This window comes from Onychostoma macrolepis, chromosome 04 (genome assembly GCF_012432095.1).
Source record: "Onychostoma macrolepis isolate SWU-2019 chromosome 04, ASM1243209v1, whole genome shotgun sequence".
Classification (NCBI taxonomy): domain Eukaryota; kingdom Metazoa; phylum Chordata; class Actinopteri; order Cypriniformes; family Cyprinidae; genus Onychostoma; species Onychostoma macrolepis.
In genome coordinates this window covers 13,152,014-13,175,880 of record NC_081158.1, presented here as the reverse complement: position 1 = coordinate 13,175,880, position 23,867 = coordinate 13,152,014, and the positions used below count along the sequence as shown (strand labels likewise).

Sequence of the window (23,867 nt, the reverse complement as noted above, 5' to 3'; positions counted from 1 at the left end):
AGGAAGTGGGGGAAATTAAAAAATATTTCAATACGCGGATGATACAACAATTATAGTTAAGGATATAGAGAGTGTTAAAGAAGTCATGGAAGTAGTACATATGTTTTGTAGGGGATCAGGAGGCAAGATAAATGAAGAGAAAACGGTATATGTGAGATTTGGAGGAATGATTGGTTTAACAGATTCTTTTCATTTTAAAGAAAAAAAAGAAATAAAGATTTTAGGTGTTTTAATGGGAAAAGACGAAAAGAATGTTAAAGAAATAATGTGGGAAAAAATAGTAGGTGGAATTGAAAGAAGGTTAAATTTTTGGAAATTGAGGACTTTAAGTTTAAAAGGGAAGGTTTTAATTTTAAATGTGTTAATGGTGTCAAGGTTGTGGTGTGTTTTATATGTGACCGCTATGCCAATGTGGGTGGAAAAAAGGATGAAAAAATGTTTTTTTGATTTTTTATGGAATGGCAAACCTCCAAGAATTACATATAATACATTAACAGGGGAAGCAGGAAAGGGAGGGATGGGATTAATTGATGTGGAACAAAGAAAAAGCTTAAAAGAGTTCAAATAATTAAAAAAAATATCTAGATGAGGGAAGCGAAACAGCATGGAAAAAGTCAATGGAATATTTTCTTAACAAATGTGGGAATTTTAATTTGGGGGATAATATTTTATGGATGAAAACTAAGAATTGGATGGTGGAAGGGTTGCCGGATTTTTATAAAGAACTGATGAGTGCTTGGGGAAAATTTTTAATTAATGTTCATTTTAATCCACAAGGTCGAGAGAGCATTTTAAATCAGCCTTTATTCCTAAACAATGGCATTTTAAACCAAGGGAAAGAGATTTTTTATAAGAAATGGTGGGATGTTGGGATCACAAGAATCAAAAACAAATAAGTATGAAGTAATTAAAGAAGCAATACCCAAAGAGTGGATAAAACGAATAGAAAACATGGAGGAAGAGAAGCAAGAGAAAGAAGTGTTTGTAAAGTTGGGAGAAAAATTGTATGCTTTTAAAGAATGTACGGTGAAAATGTTTTATTGTTTCTTTAGAGAAGGAATTTTTAAGAAACCTGTTGTTAATGTGTACAGAAATTTAAAGATCTAAAAGAAGATGACATATGGAACAACATGAAAAGAACAATGAAGCTTGGAATTTTTTATTAGGCACAAAGCGATTTTAACTGACATTATATTGACAAGAATCGGAATGAAGCTAAGTGAAACATGTAAAGTGTGCAATGCTGAAGATTAAAGTTTTTTACACTTGTTTTTAAATTGCAGAGAATTGGAAGATTTTAATGAAATTTGTAGGAGATTGATTGAAATGCTAAGAAGGGAACAAAAAGAGGAAAATATAGAATGGAACAGAGTGGTCTTGTTGGGTATAGAAGAAAAGTGTAAAAACAAAAGGATGATTAATTTGATTGTGATGCTAATGAAAAGTGCAATATGGGAAAGAAGAGCGGAGGCAAAAAAACAAGGAAATGTAATGGATGTTTGGAAGGTTTTCAAAAGGAAGTTTGAGAAATATGTGGAATATTTACACTGTAAAAGTCATGCATTTTGTTTTCTTGCTTAAAATAACTAAGTTTTTACCTCAGATGTGTACAACATTTGTAATGAGTTTAATTTAGAAATGCCAGAAAGAGAATGATTTAAATGCCGTTTTCCATATCTTTTTCACTTTTGAGATAATCTGAAAATGCCAAATGTATAGAGAGAGACTGTTTTTACTGGATGTATTTTCAAGGAAATTATGAATTGTACCCTTCTGTTTTAAATTTTTAAAAAAAAAGGCGCGCCCGATCTCGTCTGATCTCAGAAGCTAAGCAGGGTTGGGCCTGGTTAGTATTTGAATGGGAGACCGCCTGGGAATACCAGGTGCTGTAAGCTTTTGGGTTTTCTTCACTACTTATCTTATAGAATGGCCTTTAGTCTGGCTGATCTTTAAAGAGCCCGCTTTTTGCAGCAATCTTTGCTTACGGCCATACCACCCTGGGTGCGCCTGATCTCATCTGGTCTTTCCTTTCTTGTCTACTGTTATACAGAGGCTTCAGCATGGATTCAATTTTAACATGGGTATGTCAGCTATTTTTTATGGAATATTGACTATAGTATTTTGTTTCATCTTTGAATCCAAAATATAACTTTTAGCCCATTATTTTAAAACAGGAAATACTACAAGGACCTGTCTCTTTAAAGGTGAACCAGGCCATCTTGTTCCATCCGCATCACAATTTCTCGTAGAGAGTGATCTGTTCCTTGTGGCAGGATGAATGATTGGACATTCTTTTCTACATGGTGGACCTCGGCTGGCTGGAGTTGTGGTGGTTCCCGCTTTTTCTATGAAGAATCACTCTTGAAGTCTTGGGGTTTTGATGCCAGAAGAGAGACTTTATTATCATCAGAGACAATAAGGCTGAGTAGACACTGCAGTGAATTCTATCGAATTTGTGTCCGTACACCCTTTTTATACAGTTTTTCTCTAGGTGTGTTCAATACATTTCATACATTGCCATTTTACCTTTTTGGCTGTGTCTCCAGCCTGCCACGCAGACAGGAGACCTTAATTTTATGTTCCGTGAAAGTAGGGGCCCCCTCATATATTTTGTGTAATGTCAAAACAGGACATACAGCCTCACCATGTTCCCTTCATGCAGGCCTCAACACAGAGGCAGATACAAGATTATATTAGTAGAATAACTTGATACATAAATGGCTTATATTTACATTGATTATACTTGATTATTTTATATTTTGATTAATAAAACTCTTCATCAGAGTCAGCCAAGCAATAGTCCATGTACTACTAGGAGGTTCACCTGAGACTGCTACAGTGCAAATAGAAGACTGTCCTGACCATGATATATGTGAAACCATAAAACTGGTATTTGCAGTAGTAGCATAATTTAGATGTAATTTAAACAATACATAATTGCATTCATTTTTTTTTTTTTTTACTTTCATTTATATTATTCTACATGGAGCTTGACGGAGAGGCTGAACTCACTAGCAGTGAATATCAAGCTGGCCCTCTGATAGCAGTGTGGATGACGATGATTACGACGACGATGATTGTTCACTATAAGATAGATGTCGCATCTCAGGGTATTTGCATCGCTTCATTGAGACAGGTATAAATTTTTACATTTGTTTTATTAGGTCTGTATGAAATGTACTTGATACAGTTTGCTGCATTTTACAACACTGGGTATATGTTTGATGACCTGGATTAGATAATGGAGTGGTGGCAGGGAAGACTATTTCACCACTGGTTCCTTCAAGATTGTCCCATGGGGTTTTATAAATTGAGTAAAACAAAGCCTGTGGTAAATGTAACTTGACAATACTTTGATATTTATTTTCTACAATGTAAACTGCACACACTCACCCACAAATCATGAATTGTGAAGCATTTATGTTAATTTTTGAAAATACATGCTTTTAACGTCTGGGATGTGTGGAGTTTACACTGCAGAACAAAACTTCAGAGTGGTCGAGTTATGTTTAATACAGAATTTATTTTACTTATAAATTGAAGAAACTCATTATAAAAGCCCATAGGAAAATCTCGTAGGAACCAGAGGGTGGCGTTTTGACATCATACTTCCACTACTCCATTTCTCAAATAGGAAACGGGTAGGAAATGTTTTATTTTTTTCTTTGAACTGCCCATGATTGAAATGTAAATATTATAATTTTTTTTTTTTTTGCTTTATCTAGCATCTAGCTCTGACCTTAAGGACTTGGTGAAATTTTGCCTGGGGTGGGAAGTGCCAGATGGAAAGATGGTAGTGGAAGTTGTTACTGCTGACGTGCCGAAGTCCTCCACTTGCTTCAACATGCTACGATTACCAAGTCATTTCATGGATTTCAGCCATTTTAAGGATGAGCTCCTTAAGTGCACTGGCACTTCTGAGTTTGGTTTTGGGCTTGTATAGTTATGTGAAGTCCAATACAGTAATACAGACACCATGTCTACAAATGAAGTTACAGTACCACAGTTTGTCCCATGTTGTTTGGACTTGCTGGATAATTTTTGATGCAGTTAATCTACGCACACATTCATGTAGTATTGCGGTTTTATTTTTGAGAAGGGGAAACCCCCATGCAATAGTTAACAACAGACCTACATTGGTTTTGAAGCAATTTAGCTCTCCTTAGTGCTATGTACTTATTAATGAAACAGTTCCTGAAAAAATAAAAAATAAAATACACATTTAATGTAATGGTTTTTCCATCAAATAAATTTAAATTCAGTTCCAGCACTTCATGTGTGTACTTAATGTGTCATTATTCAAAACTGCACTGCAGCCATGAAAATGTCTATCCCGTGGGATTGTGATGGTGATCTTGGATCCACTATGTCCTTCAGTGCTGCAAGTTGCTCTGGTGTAAGTGGACATTCTACAGTAGGAACATTAACACCAACACTTTCATCAGGAGGCAATCCACTGCTTTCCCAATCAATATCAGCAATGTTCCGTTCCTGGGTAAACAAAGAACAACATTTCTGTATAAATGGTATACAATCTCAGTTCCTGTAATAGTTCCAAATACTACATTTACAAGTACTAGAATGCTAATTAAGTGTTTAAATGCCAGTGAAGAAACATTTTAATTCTCACAACCCCTGTAATATTTCTAAAAATTGTAAACATGGCTGTAAATTTGCATGAACAATAATACCCATCTCGGAAAAGATTTAGATCATCTTGTAGCCTTAGTACTTTAAAACATAATTTATTTCTGTGATCAAAGCTGAATTTTCAGCATCATCACTCCAGTCTTCAGTGTCACATGATCCTTCAGAAATCATTCTAATATGCTGATTTGATACTCTGTTATTATCAGTGTTGGAAATGGTTGTGCTGCTTAAAATTTTCTTGGAATTTCCTATAATTTTTTTCTGGATTCATTAAGGAATTTAAAAGATTTGGTATGACATGAGGGTGAGTAAATTATGACAATTTTCATTTTTAGCTGAAGTATCCCTTTAAAGGAACACAATCCCTTTGGGAACACAAATTAAGATTTTTTATTTAATATGAGAGGCTCTCTGACCTTCCATAGACTAAAAAGAATGTAGTAAGGACATTGTTAAAATAGCCCCTTTCGCACCGCTTTAGTTCCAGAACTAAAAGTACAGTACTAAAGTACTGGGACGATTTTGCGCGAACTATTTCCCAGTATCATTTAAAGGGTTGCATTCGCACCGACAGTGGGTACTAGGAAGTGATGTAAGCCGGTCGACAGCGACGTCATTTGTGCGCGGTGTTCAACAACGAAAACAAAGAAGAACAACGTTAACAACAGGAGGATGGAGGACGCTGTGATCGGAGCTTTGTTTTTGTGTCTTGCAGGGTTCACAATAATGGACATGGAATGTCCATGTAACTTATACGTCAAGCGATTGAAAGATCGGAAAGGAGTTCAAAATGTTCAAAAGTGCCTGTACTTCAGCGTCTGGCCATCTATCGCTGTTCTCCATTCTTGCGAAATATAAGTTGATGCGATGTTTACACAGTATGTGTTTACACAGCGTTTTAAATCATGGCGAGTGAGGGCGTTTTCATACGCGTTTAGCCCATCAGCGTACACTTACATCACAATAGTTCCTATAGAACTGTTTTTAGACGCTACTCTGAAGTAGGAGCTAATTAGTTCCTCCAAATGGAGTTCCAGGAACTAAAACAGTTCCCAGTTCCCGCGGTGCGAACACGCCAAAAAGTGGGTAGTTCCACAATTAGTTCGGGTACTATGAAAAGGTTCCTGCGGTGCGAAAGGGCCTAATGGTCCATGGACTATTTTAATGATGTCCTTACTATGTTTTTGTGCCTTGACTGTGGTAGGACCTTTGCTGTTTATGAAGGGTCAGAGAGCCTCTCAGATTTCATCAAAAATATTTTAATTTGTGTTCCAAAGATGAGCAAAACGTCTTACAGGTTTGGAACGATGTGAGGGTGAGTAAATTATGACAATTTTCATTTTTGGGTGAAAACAAATGTGTACTTTTATCTTTATTACGCCATACCACAACTTACCTGAGAGGGAAGCCATATCTTTCCACAAACTCTTGGAAGAAGGTTAGCACAGTCAATGCTGAATTGTTTGTGGCAGGCAGTGTTGCCAACTAATTTTCAGAGAAAGTTGCTAAAGGAAGGTCAATTTGTTGCTAGAAGTTGCTAAATTACGTTGTGATGTCATTGCGCGATGACGTCATTGTGTAATCATGGCGCAAAATTGTGTCACAACATCAAATCTCAGCAAAAATATATATTTTATATATGTTAATTTAGATTTGTTTGTAAAACAATATGCATAATATAATATTAAAATATAAATAACTGTATTTAAAAAAAACATTGAATTATTGAACACTTACACATTTTTGAATGATTACAATAAGGTTTTTTTTTTTTTAATAGCTAGTAAACTAGTAATATAACACATTCTCAACAATTATGCTTTAAGCAGTGTATTAGCAGTTAGTATGCTACACTCCAAGAAAAGGCTGTAAAAATAGGGCACAATCTACTATGTTAATATGAAAGAATTTTACGTATTGGTTTTTTACCTGCATTTTAAATTACGCATTGTGTTTTCGGGTTACAGGGTTACAATGGATAATGGATAACGTCCTGGAAAATTACTAGTAGCCTATATTTTCCATTTTTCTTACAGCATACTAACTGATCAACAATCCCAAGTACAAGCTATAACAAAGTGTAGCCTATCATAAATGAACAATTATTCAGTTGTTATTATTATTATTATTATTATATTGAAGAAATGCAAATAGCAGCTAATTCAATTCACGTGATGTGTGTACTGCTAGGCATCTTTGGTTTTCTTTTTGTGTAATTTGGATGGAAAATGTGTGTCTTTTTATCGTCCCTTATCAAAAGTTGCTAAAAGTTGCCAAATAAATGTTTAAAAATTGCTAAATTTGTTGCTAGGTGCTTTTGAAAGAAAAAGTTGCTAGGGTAGTCTGAAAAGTTGCTAAATTTAGCAACAAAATTGCTAAGTTGGCAACACTGGTGGCAGGTACATTATCTGTAGAATTAGAAATAGAGTTGTTAGATCTATTTATCTGGTACATTAACAATTCCAACGTTGCGTTATACTGTACAACAAAAACAAAATCACCTTTCATGAAAAGCCGTCCACCCCTCCAAACAAGACAATGTTATACCTGAAACCAAAGGCATTAGACCAGTGTTCTCAATTCTGGCCCTCGAGATCCACTCTCCTGCAGAGTTTACCTCCAATCTTGATTAACTCATCTACCTATTACTTTCTAGTAATCCTGAAGACCTTGATGAGCTTATTCACATGTGTTTGACTAGGCTTGGAGCTTAACTTTGCAGAAAAATAGACCTCAAGGGCCAGAGTTTGAGAACTGCTACATCAGACAGAAGTTTCCATAATTTAACTTTTGAACACAAATCAAAAACAAGAATTGTTCTATGTTAATCTTGTGTTACTCATATTTCAGATGTCCTGTACAGCTCACAGATGTAGTCTTGCAGCCAGCACGACATGAATATGGCAAAAAGCAATCTTATACACACACCAATCAAAAAATCTCCTGTTTGCCATCAGTTGATTATTCATACAACACCACCATATTCAGCTCCCTGCAGAAGGTGACTCTCTCACAGGTTCTTGAGATGGAATTGGAGTATCAATGAGTGAGTGCTTTTATAACACTAAAAGTTAAACTTATAATTATATATTTCTATCTTGTAACATTGATCCCATGTAAAATTCTTTGCAAGTAACTTATTTGCAACAATGAACTTTACCCTTCACCACGACCATGCCACCCAGCTCACTTATCCATCCACAAACCAAGCAGCCATCCCAATGATCACAATATCACCACCCACACCCACTCCAAATTCTGATATAGAAGAACTTGAGTATCTTCTAAATGACTTTACTAATGAAAATAAGTAGCCACCTAAAAATGCACCAACTGTTTCATCTCCTGACCATCTTCATACAGAGGATGTTATCCCAGCCACTCCACAAAGCCAATAGAATGGCTTTTTCTATGAGATGAATAAGATTTCTGTTTTAAATACAAATATTTCATTTGTTGTATTATTGCATTTGTGTTGACATTTAATTTATTGCAAACTATGCCTTTAAACTGATATAAAGAGGCTACTTGTGTTCACTGTGAAAATAACATTTGTTATTCTTGTGGATGTTCTAAATAAAGTTATTTCAATCCATTGCTATCATTTCTCTTTATTTAAATGGACTGCAGCCAAAACATTATCATTTAAGCTTTTATTAAAGCTGTGTTCTCTATAGTAGCTTATTTTTTAGTCTCAAATATTGAAGTGCTTTCTGCTTTCCACAAAACCAGTTTGGTGTGCATTATGCAGACAATGAAAATGTCTAATGAGGTACATTGTTCTGTTGTGCTGCAGTAAGAGTGACAACCCTTCTTAACATGCCTACACTGCAAAGTGTAAAAAAGTAAAAGTAATCTTAATACTTTTTTTCTTATTTCTAGTTACAATATCAAAAATACTCAAATCAAGATGCATTTACTAGATAAGCAAAATAATGTAAGACCCAAAATTGCTTCAGAGGCTGTATCTCGGTCAAACTTTGATCAATTGAAACGAAACTTGGTACACTTCATCAACACCATGATATGAGGGTCTATGCCAAAGGTGGGAACAGCACCACCTATGCGTCTTGAGATACAGAAAATACAAATATTTGCTTATAACTTTTGTACAGTTAGTCAGCCATTTTAAAATTTGACATAAATTGTAATGTCTTTTGAACCATTTGACATATCTGCGCAAAAACTGTAAGGATCATCAACACCATGTCCTGGAGGTAGCTCAGAAGTTTGAAGCCAGCGCCACCTAGTGTTCCAGAAATATAACGATTATTACAAAAAAACTTACAACTTTTGAAAATGTTGTCCAAATTTTGTTATTTTTATGTCATTTCGTTTCCTGGGTTATGCCGATTCTGACGAGGTCTCATTTGTCATTTTCCATTGGTGTGTCTCTCCGCCATATTGATATGAATTAAAAACAGTTTTTTCACTACTCCTCCTTCAAATTTTGTCCAATTTTGTCCAAAATCTCATCAGATGATCTCTGGACCGAGCCGCACAGAAATGAGTGAACAGATTTTTGATATTCACTACCATTCCAGAAAAAACCCTCTCCAAAGTAGACCATGCCTGTGCTTGTTGATTTATGCTAGTTAGCTTAGCATGCTAATTGATCAGCATGCTAACCGGTTGCCATTCTTTCTAAAGTGGCTCTTCAGCTATCAGGTTAATTGTAAGCTACGTTAATATTAAGTTATCTTAGCATGTTAATCTGTCTAACATCCTAAATCATGCTTTTGTGAGCTCATTCTCACACTGAAACCTCTCCTTAGTGGCCAGGTGCACATGCATGAGCTCTCAATATGCTAGATCAACTTCTGAACTTCAGCATCTGTGTGAACACCCATCTCCCCAGTGGCGCAACAAGATCGGCGACAGGCGCATGACCCCAGTTTAAGAATCGATTCCCCAAAAGCTGAAATAAGAGCTCAAGTTACTACAATACGCTAGATGGACATCTTTGACCATTGCGCCTCACAGCTTTTTTAACGTGTCACGCTTCTCCATTCATCAGGGCTGCGGCTCTGCAATTGGATACTATTATGCGCATCTCTTGTTTATAAGAGCAAAAAATTCTGATTGGATAGTAATGTTAGTTTAGTTGAGAGTGAAAGCTGTGCTCCTCTCATACCATTGGTGATATTAAGTGATATTAAGGTTTTTTTTAAACGTAGGATTATTTTTTTTCCGCAGCCAAATGCTGCACGCCAGAGATCCAGCACGGTGCCAGAGAACTTTAAGCCCTGAAATTATATTGTTTAAATTGGAACTGCCTTTGTGAAATGCTTAAAAACACTAACTTGATGAGATTCACACTTTGCTTTAATAAATAGAATATTGATTACATTGTTGATAAATAATAAAATAATAAAATACCTAACTACATAATACTACTATTGTTAGAAATTGCAACAAAATTAAATAGAAATATAAACTTTTGAACTGCGGGTTTCGTCTGGTCAGAGGAGAGCCTGGTTTCTCCCAAGGTTTTTTTTTTCTCCATTCTGTCACAGAGGGAGTTTTGGTTCCTTGCCGCTGTCGCCTCTGGCTTGCTCAGTTGGGGACACTTAATTTCTAGCGATTATCGCCGATTTGATTGCACAGATACTATTTAAACTAAACCGAGCTAGACAATGACATCTCTGAATTCAATAATGAAATGCCTTTAACTGAAAATTGAGTGTTTAATCTTATCATTATACATTACTGACACTCTATCCTCCAATTTGATACTGTTAAGTGCTTTGACACAATCTGTATTGTAAAAGCGCTATATAAATAAAGGTGACTTGACTTGACTTGACTTGATGTAAAAATATAAAATAGACTAACAGAAAAGAAAAAAAATTCTAAGTAATGTTTATTTAACCAAGAAAATGTGACTGGGACATGAATTTACATTTGATAAAAAAAAATGTAAAAAAAAACTTTGAGGACTTTGCCTCCTCGTTTCAGAACACCACTGGTAGAAAGTTTTTTTTTATGTCTGAAACTCTTTCTACACTGTTGGCAGGTGAAAATCTATCCTCAAATGTGAGCTCTCATGTGAGTCTTGAGGTTTGCTTTTTTTATGAAAATCTTTCCACAGTCATAACACATAAAAGGCTCGTGTCCAATGTGAGTCATTATGTGCCTCTTAAGGTGATTCCTGTCTGTGAAACTCATTCCACACTGATGACATATAAAACAGCTCTCTCTTAAGTGGATCTTCATGTGCTTATTAAGGCTTTCTTTATATGGGAAACATTTGCCACACTGATCACATGTGAAAGGTTTCTCTCCAGTGTGAACTCTCATGTGAATCTTGAGTTTTGCTTTTTGATTCAAGGTTTTTCCACACAGTTTGCAGGTGTAAGGCTTCTCTCCAGTGTGAATTCTCATATGACTATAAAAGGTTGCTTTATGTGAGAAACGTTTTCCACATAGACCACATACAAATGGCTTCTCTCCAGTGTGAATTCTCATGTGACTCTTAAGACTATCAATTCGTGGGAAGCTCTTTGCACACTGTTGGCAGGTGTAAGGCTTCTCTCCAGTGTGAATTCTCATGTGGACTTTAAGGTTTCCGTTTTTTCTAAAACTCTTTCCACACTGTTGGCAGATGAAATTACTTGTAGTTCCAGTCTTCTGAGCTCTTTTTTGAGAGCAAGTCTTTTCAGTCTGTAAACAACTAAAATATTCTTCTCCAGTTATGGAATCATGTTTAATATTGTTCTCTTCCCTTTCAGTAAGATCTCGACTCTCCTCCTTCACTGTCATCAGGTCTAAGTCGAAAAGACAAATACATGATAACTCTAGTTTAGTGGCATAAAACAACACAAAGCATTGACATTTAAAGCATCAAAACCAACAATACAGTTCTAAGCAGAGAGATAACTGAGATAACGGGCTAAAGCATTACAGTGGCATTGTCACATTGTGGGTTTAAAGTGTGGATTTCATCCAGCCTCCTTGAATAAAGATTTAAAATGGGAACTTTCATTCCCATTTTTCACCGCAAATTGACCAACACCCAAAAACAATCATCTTCAATTATTTATAAGTAATACTGGCCTCCTAATGGCTGACAACTCTGATTTGTGTGCTGAATTCATGAAATTTTACATTTAAGCATTTAGCAGAAATTTTTAGGCATTCTCTTGGTTAGCCTGAGGGTTATATTAGCATGTGTGCACAAGCAATTAGAACAGTTTAGGTCCTATCTATCTGACTGCTACCACTTGTGTTTCATGAGATGTCGCTTCATTTATACAAAGTATGGAGTGTGCCACAAGGCTCTGTATTAGGTCATCTGCTTTTCTCCTCCTATGTTTCCCCTGAGGGACATTTTATTCATTTTCAGTCTTATGCTGGTGATACTTAGGGTGTATTTACACCAGGAAAGTCCGCTAGTTCACTTGCTTTGGTCCGGACCAAATACAATGTTGATTTTTTTGTTTGGTGCGGTTCGCTTTCACACTGCCCTGTAAACTGTAAACAAAACCACATGTGTGCTAAGGTCATCAAATTCTCAAGCAGGGAAATCAAGAAGTGCAAAAACAGGCTAATCATGGAGATCTGTCGTAGTGCAATTTTCATTCTTTTACTGATTTGGTGTTATCAGATACTAACGCAATATGAAGAAACTTATGAGCATCATATGAGACAATGTCATACCGATGTTGTAATTACGACATTCTGAAAATAAAATCTATAGATATAAAATACTTAAAGTATATGAAAATGTTAGTTTAAACATTTAACCTAGATAAATGTACGCTATTAGGCGCATATCCAATTGTTTGTGCAGAGAGTGGAAGCTGAAGCGCACTTCAGGACATCAGTGGAAACAAATTAAATACGCTGTAATTGTAGCTCATAAAGGTAAGAATAATACATTGTTTGGAACTGTAAGGGGTCTATTTTTATTTATGTGCACTCACAATATCAAGAAAACATTGTGCTTTTCTATAATAAAGAAAACTAATAGGATGCGCTTGCTGTCCCGGTCTTAAACTGGAGCGCTTCACAAAAATGAACCGAAACTCAGTGAATATTTTCTATACAGACATGATGAATATATCTATAGAAAGCTTTGAATTACTACACAACAAAATAATTCATATCCAAAACAAAAACTCTTTCATTACGTAATCCGTAAAGATGCATTTCTTTCTAAAGTCGCATCCAATGAGGAGATGGTGAGTCTGGATTTTTAACTTTATCTTTGTGACACTGACTCAGAAAACACTAGTTTATTAATAAATAATTCAAATATCTCTTTACTATTTCCCCCAGACACATGCATTGTAACTTTTGCTGGGGATTTGCGGCAAGCTTTAGCCTATTTAGTGTGCTCACGTTGCTGTGCGCCATGGTCACGAAAACTCATAATTTGCACGCGTTTTTAAGTATTGTAGTTTAAAAACAATTTAAGCTATTGAAATGCAAACAACAGCACTACATGTGTGAGCTGTGTGTTTCTGAGTGTGCTTTCTGCATTTGTGTCAGATCGAGGCCGGTTCATATTCACACCTTAAACAAACCTGACCAGAGTTCGTTTGGAAGCGGACCGAAACCACCTCTTCAGCTGGGTTTCGGTGCGGTTGTTTGGTGCGCACCTGAATGCGATTTCTGTATTCACACCTGCCCTAAAGGTCCACACCAAGAGGGGAAACAAACTCGAGTTAATTTAAATCGAACCAAACAAGACAGGTGTGAATACACCCATAGTTTTATATTTCCTCACAAAATGAAAAAAATGGCACAACTATTTATCGTGTAAAGACTGATGTTATGGCTACATCAACTAATCAATAAAATCAACCAAAAAATAAAATAAAATAAAGGGGCAAAGGAAGCAAAGTTTCATTACTTTGCCAAAGAAAAACCAGTCTCCTCTTGGCTTATATCGAAATCCTCTGACATTTTTATTTACAAATCCTCGTTTTGTACTTCTAATTCATGACCGGCGTTTTGTTTTGTTCTCTCTCCACATCACTAATAACGCAACGCCGACGTCCTACGCCATCCGCCGGACCTGCTTCTGCTTATGACAGTTAGATGAAGTGAGAGAGATGTGTTTATTACTTTTGAAATATGGATATATTCTTACAAAAATGCATGCTTTCTCTACAGGAGGCCTTTATTCACCCCCTGGAGCCGTGTGAGGCACGTTTTATTATGGATGCACACACTTTATTTTACGTCTTTTGGATTGTTGACAAAAAGCCCCCGCTTATCCCCATTGAGAGGCTTGAAAGAGCCAGGACAATTTTTTATATAAGTCATACACACCTAGGATGCTTTGAGGGTGAGTAAAATGCAGGCTAATTTTCATTTTTTAGGTGAACTAACCCTTTAACCTTTCCTCCAGTTTTGATGAGAATACCCTCAAATTAAAGCTCCAAGTACGCACTTTAAGCTCATATTCATTATATAACTGTAACTTGAATATGTTTTGGTCAACAGCTAAAATAATAAAAATTGTTCCTGTGTCCAAATATATATGGACCTAACTGTATATGATCTAAAATCATGTTACTAAAGGTTCATTGAATGTTTGTTCCTCATATTTTTGTTGTGTCTTAATGTGAAGAAGATACCACATGTGTGCTGCTACATGAAGTAGAGGAGAAGAAACACTCAACCTAGATCAGCTTCTGATAATACATTTACAACAAAGTCATAACAGATGGTTTGTGCACAGTTTGTGTCTTTGATTTGAACTGTTTGTCTCACAAACAGTTTGATTTAAATCTATTATGCATTATTATAAACTTACTGGCCATGTTATCTGCTCTCTAAAGCCCTTTAAATAAAGAACCATTATAGACAGCATGCAGTAACTATAGCAAGCTGTGTCATCTGGAGAAATGTTTTATATTACTAGCAGACCGATGTTTTTTCTGCCTGGACACAAAGTCATGTTTACAAGCGCTTTTGAGAATGAGCAAAAAAAAAAAAAATCACTCAGACAACAAATGTAAAGTTGACTGTTCACATTTCATGGCTTATGATATAAATATTTTTTTGAGGTTTAATATTACACAAATTAAATGTTTAATTACTACACTCATATGACATTCTTAAAAATATCATTCATTTCTGTAGAGCTGAACATTTTAACAAGGATCAAATGAATGAGTTCAGCTTTGAGATTGAAAACCAACCTGTTTGTTCCTCAGTATCTTCACGTTTGACTCTGAATGCTTCTTCAATTTTCATGTCTTCGCCCTCCTCTTTAATAAACACAATCTTTATTTGTTCCTCAGTATCTTCATGTTTGACTCTGAATGTTTCTTCAATCTTCATGTCTTCACTCTCCTCTTTAATAAACACAATATTTATAATAGTGGGTCACGTGGATCTCAGCTGCTTTACCAGGAGTTTTTCTGTGTTTGAACAGTTTGTCCTGTTTAAGATGAAAATAATTAGCAGAAAGAAAAAAGCAAAGTGAATCTCTGGGTGCGTCTCAATCAGCTCCCTAGTTCAGTAGTCAGCACACTGGTGAGGGAGTCAGAGTGATAATGGCCTTAAAATACCTGACAAAAATAAAAAATAAAAATCAAAACTAGCACTCAAATTAATAAAGGGACACAAATTATATAGAAGGTTCGTATTTCGTATTAAGATCAATGCTCGTATTTACTCATTTGTAAGTTATATTTAATAAATTCCACTTTTATGAAAACGTTTGCAGTTGATTTGTAAATGTCATTATTGCATTTACTCTGCTTAGAGCAGCAGGTGTCGTCAGTGTGCGGTTATTCTCCTCTTCGAATCACTGAATCATTTGAAGAATCAATTGATTCAATCGACTCGAAAAAGTTTCGAAAAGCTCCGTTTATTTCACTACTTGCCAAAGACTGAATTCGTGTTTATGATAGGAGAGAAATTAGATGCACCTTTTGTGTTATATTACTCATATGTGTTTGCGATTTACTCACAGAGAATAAGCTTCATTGTGTCACTAGGTAAAGCATTGCAGTGTTACATTCAGTAATAATTTCATTTCACAGTTTTATATACAATTCTCTAAATGACTAGAACTGATTTTAACACTTTAAACGATTAAAAGCACACACCTTTCTTCAACCGAGTCACAGATGCAGGAGCACGGCGCAGCCTTATGACGTCACACCGCCATATCAAAATAAAAGTCTTGCAGAGCTGATTAATTGCAGAGCTGTCAAAAGGGCTATCAATACAGTAGAGCTTTATATCTAGTCTTATATATGAATATAAACAACTGTGAAGTACTTTAAATTCATGATAAACTACAGAGCATTTGTGATATTCTTAATCAAATATAAATTCCAGTATCTGGTCTTCAAATTACAGGACTGGAAAGAACTTCTGAATTTTCAAACTCCTAAATAAACTGTAGATGCAAATTAAATTTGTGGTTGCAGAGATTTAACCATGTATTGATTTATTAACTGATCCTAAATCCTTATCTATTAACCTTATTCCATCTTTTCTCCCCATTATATAAAGACAATAAATCAGATTTCAGCTTTATTTGGTAAAGTGGATTTCATTAAAAGTCCATGGCTGTAAAGGATTAAGTAAAGGCTTACAACAATATTGATTTTAAAACAATTGATTGACAGGAACACAAATGTTAATGAAATCTGTTTTATATTTACCCAGATTAAAATTGTGAGTATATAATTTGTGCTAAAATGTGACTATAATACAATCAAGTTACCTATTAAGCTCTCAGATTTCAATTATTGAAAAATTATTTACAAACATAACTTTATTCCCCATAAATAACCTCTATGGAATAACAAATACACACTGAAAAATAACAAGAAAGGACTGGATGGGCAGACGAACTCGTGAAATGACACTTATTATGTTTATGCTGACTTTCTAAGGCTACGATTTAATTTTGACCAAACTAATTGTGTCTTTGCAGTAATGATACTGAGATGACAGATCATCTTTCTTTTCATTTACAATTGTTAATAATTTTGTCAAGTAGGTTTTCTGGGTGGATCAACAAATTAATTTATGTGCCTATGTTTCGAAACTAAACATTTATTTTTGCAAGTATTTGGAGAATATAACATAAAGCCAAAGTTATACTTCTTTATTTAAACAAATCAACTGTAGATTAATAGTAGTTCATTTATATTTATGAAAAATAATAAAGTTATTGGAACATTTTTATTGCATGTATTATTTTATATTGTTTTGGATGAAACGATAGTTTACATAAAAGTATCAGAGTCAGGAGACTTTTTAATTTCGTTCTGTACTTTCAAATAATGTTTGTTGTTCTCTAGCCCAGGCACTCTGTATTTTTCTGATGCTCCACACAGAATTAAACTTCAAAAACTAGGACCATTGCTTTTCACTCTGTACAGGTGCTGGTCATATAATTAGAATATCATCAAAAAGTTGATTTATTTCACTAATTCCATTCAAAAAGTGAAACTTGTATATTATATTCATTCATTACACACAGACTGATATATTTCAAATGTTTATTTCTTTTAATTTTGATTATTAGAGCTTACAGCTCATGAAAGTCAAAAATCAGTATCTCAAAATATTAGAATATTACTTAAGACCAATACAAAGAAAGGATTTTTAGAAATCTTGGCCAACTGAAAAGTATTAAAATGAAAAGTATGAGCATGTACAGCACTCAATACTTAGTTGGGGCTCCTTTTGCCTGAATTACTGCAGCAATGCAGCGTGGCATGGAGTCGATCAGTCTGTGGCACTGCTCAGGTGTTATGAGAGCCCAGGTTGCTCTGATAGTGGCCTTCAGCTCTTCTGCATTGTTGGGTCTGGTGTCTCTCATCTTCCTCTTGACTCTCTATGGGGTTCAGGTCTGGTGAGTTTGCTGGCCAATCAAGCACAGTAACACTATGGTCATTGAACCAGCTTTTGGTACCTTTGGCAGTGTGGGCAGGTGCCAAGTCCTGCTGGAAAATGAAATCGGCATCTCCATAAAGCTTGTCAACAGAAGGAAGCATGAAGTGTTCTACAATTTCCTGGTAGATGGCTGCGTTGACTGTGGACTTCAGAAAACACAGTGGGCCAATACCAGCAGATGACATGGCAGCCCAAACCATCAATGACTGTGGAAACTTCACACTGGACTTCAAGCAACATGGATTCTGTGCCTCTCCACTCTTCCTTCAGACTCTGGGACCTTAATTTCCAAATGAAATGTAAAATTTACTTTCATCTGAAAAGAGGACTTTGGACCACTGAGCAACAGTCCAGTTCTTTTTCTCCACAGCCCAGGTAAGATGCTTCTGACGTTGTCTCTGGTTCAGAAGTGGCTTGGTAGCCCTTTTCCTGAAGACGTCTGAGCGTGGTGACTCTTGATGCACTGACTCCAGCTTCAGTTCTCTCCTTGTGAAGCTCTCACAAGTGTCTGAATCGGCTTTGCTTGACTGTATTCTCAAGCTTGCGGTCATCCCTGTTGCTTGTGCACCTTTTCCTACCCAAATTCTTCCTTCCAGTCAACTTTGCATATAATATGCTTTGATACAGCAGTCTTCTGTGACTTACCCTCTTTGTGGAGGGTGTCAATGTTCGTCTTCTGGATCATTGCCAAGTCAGCAGTCTTCTCCATTATTGTGGTTTCAAAGAACAAGAGATACCCAGAATTTATACTGTAGGGATGGTCATTTATTCACACTCAAATGTAAATATTCTAATATTTTGAGATACTGATTTTTGACTTTCATGAGCTGTAAGCTCTAATCATCAAAATTAAAAGAAATAAACATTTGAAATATATCAGTCTGTGTGTAATGAATGAATATAATATACAAGTTTCACTTTTTGAATGGAATTAGTGAAATAAATCAACTTTTTGATGATATTCTAATTATATGACCAGCACCTGTACATGCTACCCTTGGGAGATATCATTAGGAAACATGGTATTAGCTTTCACTGTTATGATTTCTACTACTAAATTATGAAATAAAGAAAGAAAACGGAGGTTTTAATTATTGTACCAAAAGCATCTACACTTAATTATAAAACACTCAATTTATCATTTGTCTAGTTTTTAACAGACAGGTTAACAAATGTTTGTCTCAGTGCAATGGCTTATCTTGCGTTATTGATCAGAATCAGAATCAGCTTTTATTGGCAGGTTTACACATACGAGGAATTTGTTTTCGTGACAGAAGCTTCCACGGTTCAACAGAATGACAGTGACAGAACAAAAACCACAGATAATAAAAAGAAGAATTTAAAAATAGAACCAGTAAATAAGGAATAACAATATACAAATTGACAATTGTATGTACAGGTATATTATGTGTAAATTGAAATGTAGACTAAGTATGTGTGTTAGATAAATAAGTGTATAAATAGTGTGTGTTCCACAATTATTGTCAGGTGTTCATGAGATGGATTGCCTGAGGGAAGAAACTGTTCCTGTGTCTGGTCGTTCTGGTGCTCAGAGCTCTGTAGCGTCGACCAGACGGCAACAGTTCAAAGAGGGAGTGTGCTGGATTTGAGGGGTCCAGAGTGATTTTGATGTTATGAACTTGTCTATCTAAATCTTTTCTGTATCGCTAATCTAAAATTGTAAGTGATCTCTTTATACTACTCTCAGCCCTTAGTATGTGTTCTGTCCTTTGATGTTGATGTTTATTTGTTTCTGTTCCTTAAACCTGACCTTGTGAAGCGACCTTGGGTGTTGGAAAGGCGCTATATAAATGAAAATTATTATTATTACTACTATGTTTATGTTAAACTTTATTATTGAACAGATGGCACTGTATTAAGCAGTATATAAAAAGTGTTTCTCTTGCTAATGAAAACGCTTATGAGACATCTGTGTCTTTGACAAAATGCAGGTTCGGGAGGAGCCTAATCATCCAGTCCTGTCAATTGCTGCTATGACTGTATATAAGCAGCAGTCATTGGTCCGTTCCAGCGGCATCCCTCAACCACCCCTTCTCCTCCTCTAAATTCCTCTCTTTTTCCTCCACACCATACCATCATAGGGGGAATTCTTACTCAGAGCTCGAGCTGAGCCTCGGGTTTGAGCCTCCTTTGCAGACAGCAAGCCAAGTTCGTTTACCATTTTCTGGCAGGGCTGAATGGGCAGGCAAACTTGTGACTATTGCATTTAATTCACTTAATCTGTGATAGAGTATGCAAACACCGTGCGAGCGTCACTACCGGGAGCAGAAAGTGTCCGATTTGACGTGATCATTTTCAACCCCGCCCCCTGACTGCTATCAGCTAATCTCGTTGACCACCATCTCTGGCTGTGGTTCAAGTCATACACACCTGCTCTCTCCCAGCTGCGTTGAACAAAAGCATGATGGGAAATGCTGATGACACAGCTTCATGCTCGTTGGTTCAAACAACAATTCTCTTCTAGAATGTTTAGCTCATTTGAGATGCACCTAGCCTCGCCTGAAATTTAGGCAAGAGTAGATGGCTGCAGTGAGGGGAGGAGTGAAATAACCACAGTCAAGACGGACAGTTTTGACCTCTCGAAGTGGAACAGATCCCTACGAGATCAAAGGCGGATATCGCGTTATTCTCACTCAAGTGATGTGTTGTTAATTAACATGATATAATTTCAGTTCTGTTGCTTTTATATGAAAATAAATATGATGAACAAGACACTCAAAGTGCTTGCTATTTAATTCCATATGAAAGGCGTATTTAATACAAACATGTATTTTAGATTTTTTTTACAAATATGACAACAATCAGATCTAACAGAGATCGCACTGTCATAGTGTTTGGGAATGTTCATGCATAATTTAAACACAATCACATGAAATCAGATAAAAAAAATAAAACATTTTAAAAGAGAACGCAACATCACGGTTGTTTGAACCAATGAGCATTAAGCTGTGTCATCAGCCAGTCGTTTCCCACTGTGCTTTTTGTCAGCGCAGCTGGGGAAGAGCAACTGCACTCGACTTTCACAGCTGACTTGCTGTCGCGAGAGATTTTTGGCATACGTCGGCATGACATCAGAGCAAGGCCAACCGCCATCGGACACATTTCTAACTGGTGATCGGTTCTGCGCAGATTTTGCTCATCTCAAACGAGCATATTATTATAATAATATAATATAATCAAGGAAAAAGCCTTGCGAATAAAATGCCATAAAATATCTAATACATAAAATGTGTAACTATTTTTAAGAGTTCTAGAGTTTGTACAGGCTTTGACTTTTATTTTATAGGTTATAAAGACGGTTCAGTGGAGTTCATGAAGTTCATTCTCTCTTCTCATCCAAAGCTGAGAGATACAGGTGGTTTTGAGTCATTGAAGATTTCAGGAACCACACGTAATCACCATCTCTCCCTAATCCCATGCCCTAATCTGGGTTACAGTGTTACCTGAAAGATCCTGGGGCCGGATTCACGAAAATCTTCTTAAGAAATAAGTTAAGAAATTTCTTAAGATAAATTCCACGAAGTTTGTAAGAATGTTTGTAAGTGCAATTCTTTAAAAATTCTTAACAAGTTCTCAAATATATTCTTAAGAACATCTTAATTTTTTTCTTAAGTAGGAAATGACAGTTATCTGAGTGAAAACATGATGCACTGATAAACTCACTGCGCTTCCTGCAGATTACCATATAATAATCATAATAAGCACGCACACTCTTTTTGTCGAGACTTTGAATGGCGCTTCATGTTTTTAATGCGGCGTGTTTTTGAACAGCCTGTCTGTCTCAAGCTGCAGCGATCTGTTTCATTCATTTTTGTGCTGTGCTTTTGCGCTCTCATCCAAGTGAACGCTTCCGGTTTGTGTGTCCTGTTTATCGGTGCATTCATATGCGCTGCATACTGCCAAAGATTATGTCGTATTTATAGGCTAAAATAAAAGCGGCCAATTAAAGTTCCCTATCTGTCTCATTTTTGTAGAGTTGCTACTGAGTTTTGAAGTCAGAAAAAAGTAGCGTCACACATAGGCTAGTCATTCATGACCGATCATTGTTTACATTATCAGTCATCGCTGTCACTTCAGAAAACTCGCGCACATCCCTATTAATAGTCCTACTATGTATTATATGTAGCTAATGTTGTTGTAATGCTTAAATATAACAATTAATTTGAAATAACCCAATCAATTTATTAAATAATTCTTACTGTTTTGGATTTAAGACAAGTCTGGGGCTGTCCTAAATTTAAGAAGTTATTTACGATGATTTTTAAGAAGATTCTTTTCAAGAATTTGAATTCTTCTGAAGTTTTGTCTTAAGAACAATCTTATGAAAAAAGATAAGAATATTCTTAAGAAGAATTTTTGGGAATACAAAAAATTCTTAACTTTTTTTCTTAAGTTAAAAAATAAGAAGAAAATGGCAGTTAAGAAGAAATTTCTTCTTAAGAATGTTTTGTGAATCCGGCCCCTGATCTCCTGATAAATCACTCTACTATTTACATTGACCTGCTGCAAAGAAATTTGAATATGGAGAATGTAAGACTGCATTCCCTTTTTTACTTTTGGGTGATTTACTGTATTATGTATGTCAAGGATGGGCAGCTTCAGTCCTAAAGGGCCATTGTCCTACAGAGTTGTGCTCCAACCCCAATCAAACACAAGTGAACAAGCTAATTAATGTCTTTAGGATTACTATAAAGCTGCAGGCATGCTAATGAGCGTCTTTAGGATTACTATATTACTATACTATAATATGCTACTCTGTATCAGGGACGTGCAGAGAGTTCCTCAGGGGCAGGGGCTCAAATGTAAAAAAGGGGCAATATGAGGAAGAAGAAGAAGAAGAAGAAAAAAAAAAAAATATATATATATATATATATTGATGATTTATTAGCAATGTTGAAAACGTGATTCTTTGATGAATGAAAAGTTAAATAAGAACAGCATTTATTTAAAATATAACTTTTGTAACAATATACACTACCGTTCAAAAGCTTGAGGTCAGTATTTTTATTTATTTGTTTTTTTTTAAAGAAATTACTTTTTATTCAGCAAGGATTTGTTAAATTGATAGAAACAGTGATAGTAAAGATTGATATTGTTAGAAAACATATCTATTTTGAATAAATGCTTTTTATTTATCAATGAACCCCAAAAAAGTATCACAGGTTCCAATAAATATAAAAAATATAGAATAAAAATATAATAAAAAATAAATAAAAATAAAAATAATAATTAAGCAGCACAACTGAACTGAAACAACATTGATAATAAATCAGCACATTAGAATGATTTCTGAAGGACCATGCATTGAAGAATGGAGTAATGATGCTGAAAATTCAGCTCTAAATCACAGAAATAAATATTTTATTAAAATAGTATAAATGTATATTAGTTTTGTGCAGTGCTTTTATAGTCATTTAGCTTACATTTTCCCAGCGATGTAATTTGATTTATAAAGTGAGACAAATCGCAGATCCAGATCATTCCACAAATAAGTAGGGCTGTAAGATTCCGAAATTTGTGGAATCGATTCCGATTCCTGGTTCTGGAATCGATGGGATTCGATACTGAGAATAGATTCCTCTGTTGTTTTCGATTCTTTTTCGATTCTTGTTTTTTTTAGATCGAAGGAACCTATAATCTCGCCATGACTACAGGATATACAGTGAGGAAAATAAGTCTTTGAACACCCTGCTATTTTGCAAGTTTTCCCACTTAGAAATCATGGAGGGGTCTGAAATTGTCATCGTAGGTGCATGTCCACTGTGAGAGACATAATCTAAAAAAATCCAGAAATCACAATGTATGATTTTTAACTATTTATTTGTATGATACAGCTGCAAATAAGTATTTGAACACCTGAGAAAATCAATGTTAATATTTGGTACAGTAGCCTTTGTTTGCAATTACAGAGGTCAAACGTTTCCTGTAGTTTTTCACCAGGTTTGCACACACTGCAGGAGGGATTTTGGCCCACTCCTCCACACAGATCTTCTCTAGATCAGTCAGGTTTCTGGCCTGTCGCTGAGAAACACGGAGTTTGAGCTCCCTCCAAAGATTCTCTATTGGGTTTAGGTCTGGAGACTGGCTAGGCCACGCCAGAACCTTGATATGCTTCTTACAGAGCCACTCCTTGGTTATCCTGGCTGTGTGCTTCGGGTCATTGTCATGTTGGAAGACCCAGCCTCGACCCATCTTCAATGCTCTAACTGAGGGAAGGAGGTTGTTCCCCAAAATCTCGCAATACATGGCCCCGGTCATCCTCTCCTTAATACAGTGCAGTCGCCCTGTCCCATGAGCAGAACAACACCCCCAAAGCATGA

At 35.8% G+C, this 23,867-nt stretch overlaps 1 protein-coding gene across 5 annotated transcripts; it reads right to left on the bottom strand.

The window, feature by feature from the left end:
* Window positions 1-10,087: 10,087 nt before the first annotated feature.
* On the bottom strand, window positions 10,088-15,818 carry LOC131539419 (gastrula zinc finger protein XlCGF49.1-like). 5 transcript variants are annotated; one of them, XM_058774020.1, is made up of 4 exons: window positions 15,720-15,818; window positions 14,805-15,176; window positions 13,168-13,283; window positions 10,088-11,417 (listed from the first exon to the last, which is right to left on the bottom strand). In XM_058774020.1, exon 4 carries the CDS (start codon window positions 11,410-11,412, stop codon window positions 10,681-10,683), a length of 732 nt encoding a protein of 243 aa, XP_058630003.1. In that variant the 5' UTR covers window positions 11,413-11,417; window positions 13,168-13,283; window positions 14,805-15,176; window positions 15,720-15,818; the 3' UTR covers window positions 10,088-10,680. The 5 variants fall into 5 exon arrangements, with proteins under 5 accessions (XP_058630003.1, XP_058629999.1, XP_058630000.1 ...); XM_058774016.1 differs by lacking the exon at window positions 13,168-13,283; XM_058774017.1 differs by lacking the exon at window positions 13,168-13,283 and having other exon boundaries at window positions 14,805-15,046; window positions 15,720-15,815.
* Between the last annotated feature and the right edge of the window lie 8,049 nt (window positions 15,819-23,867).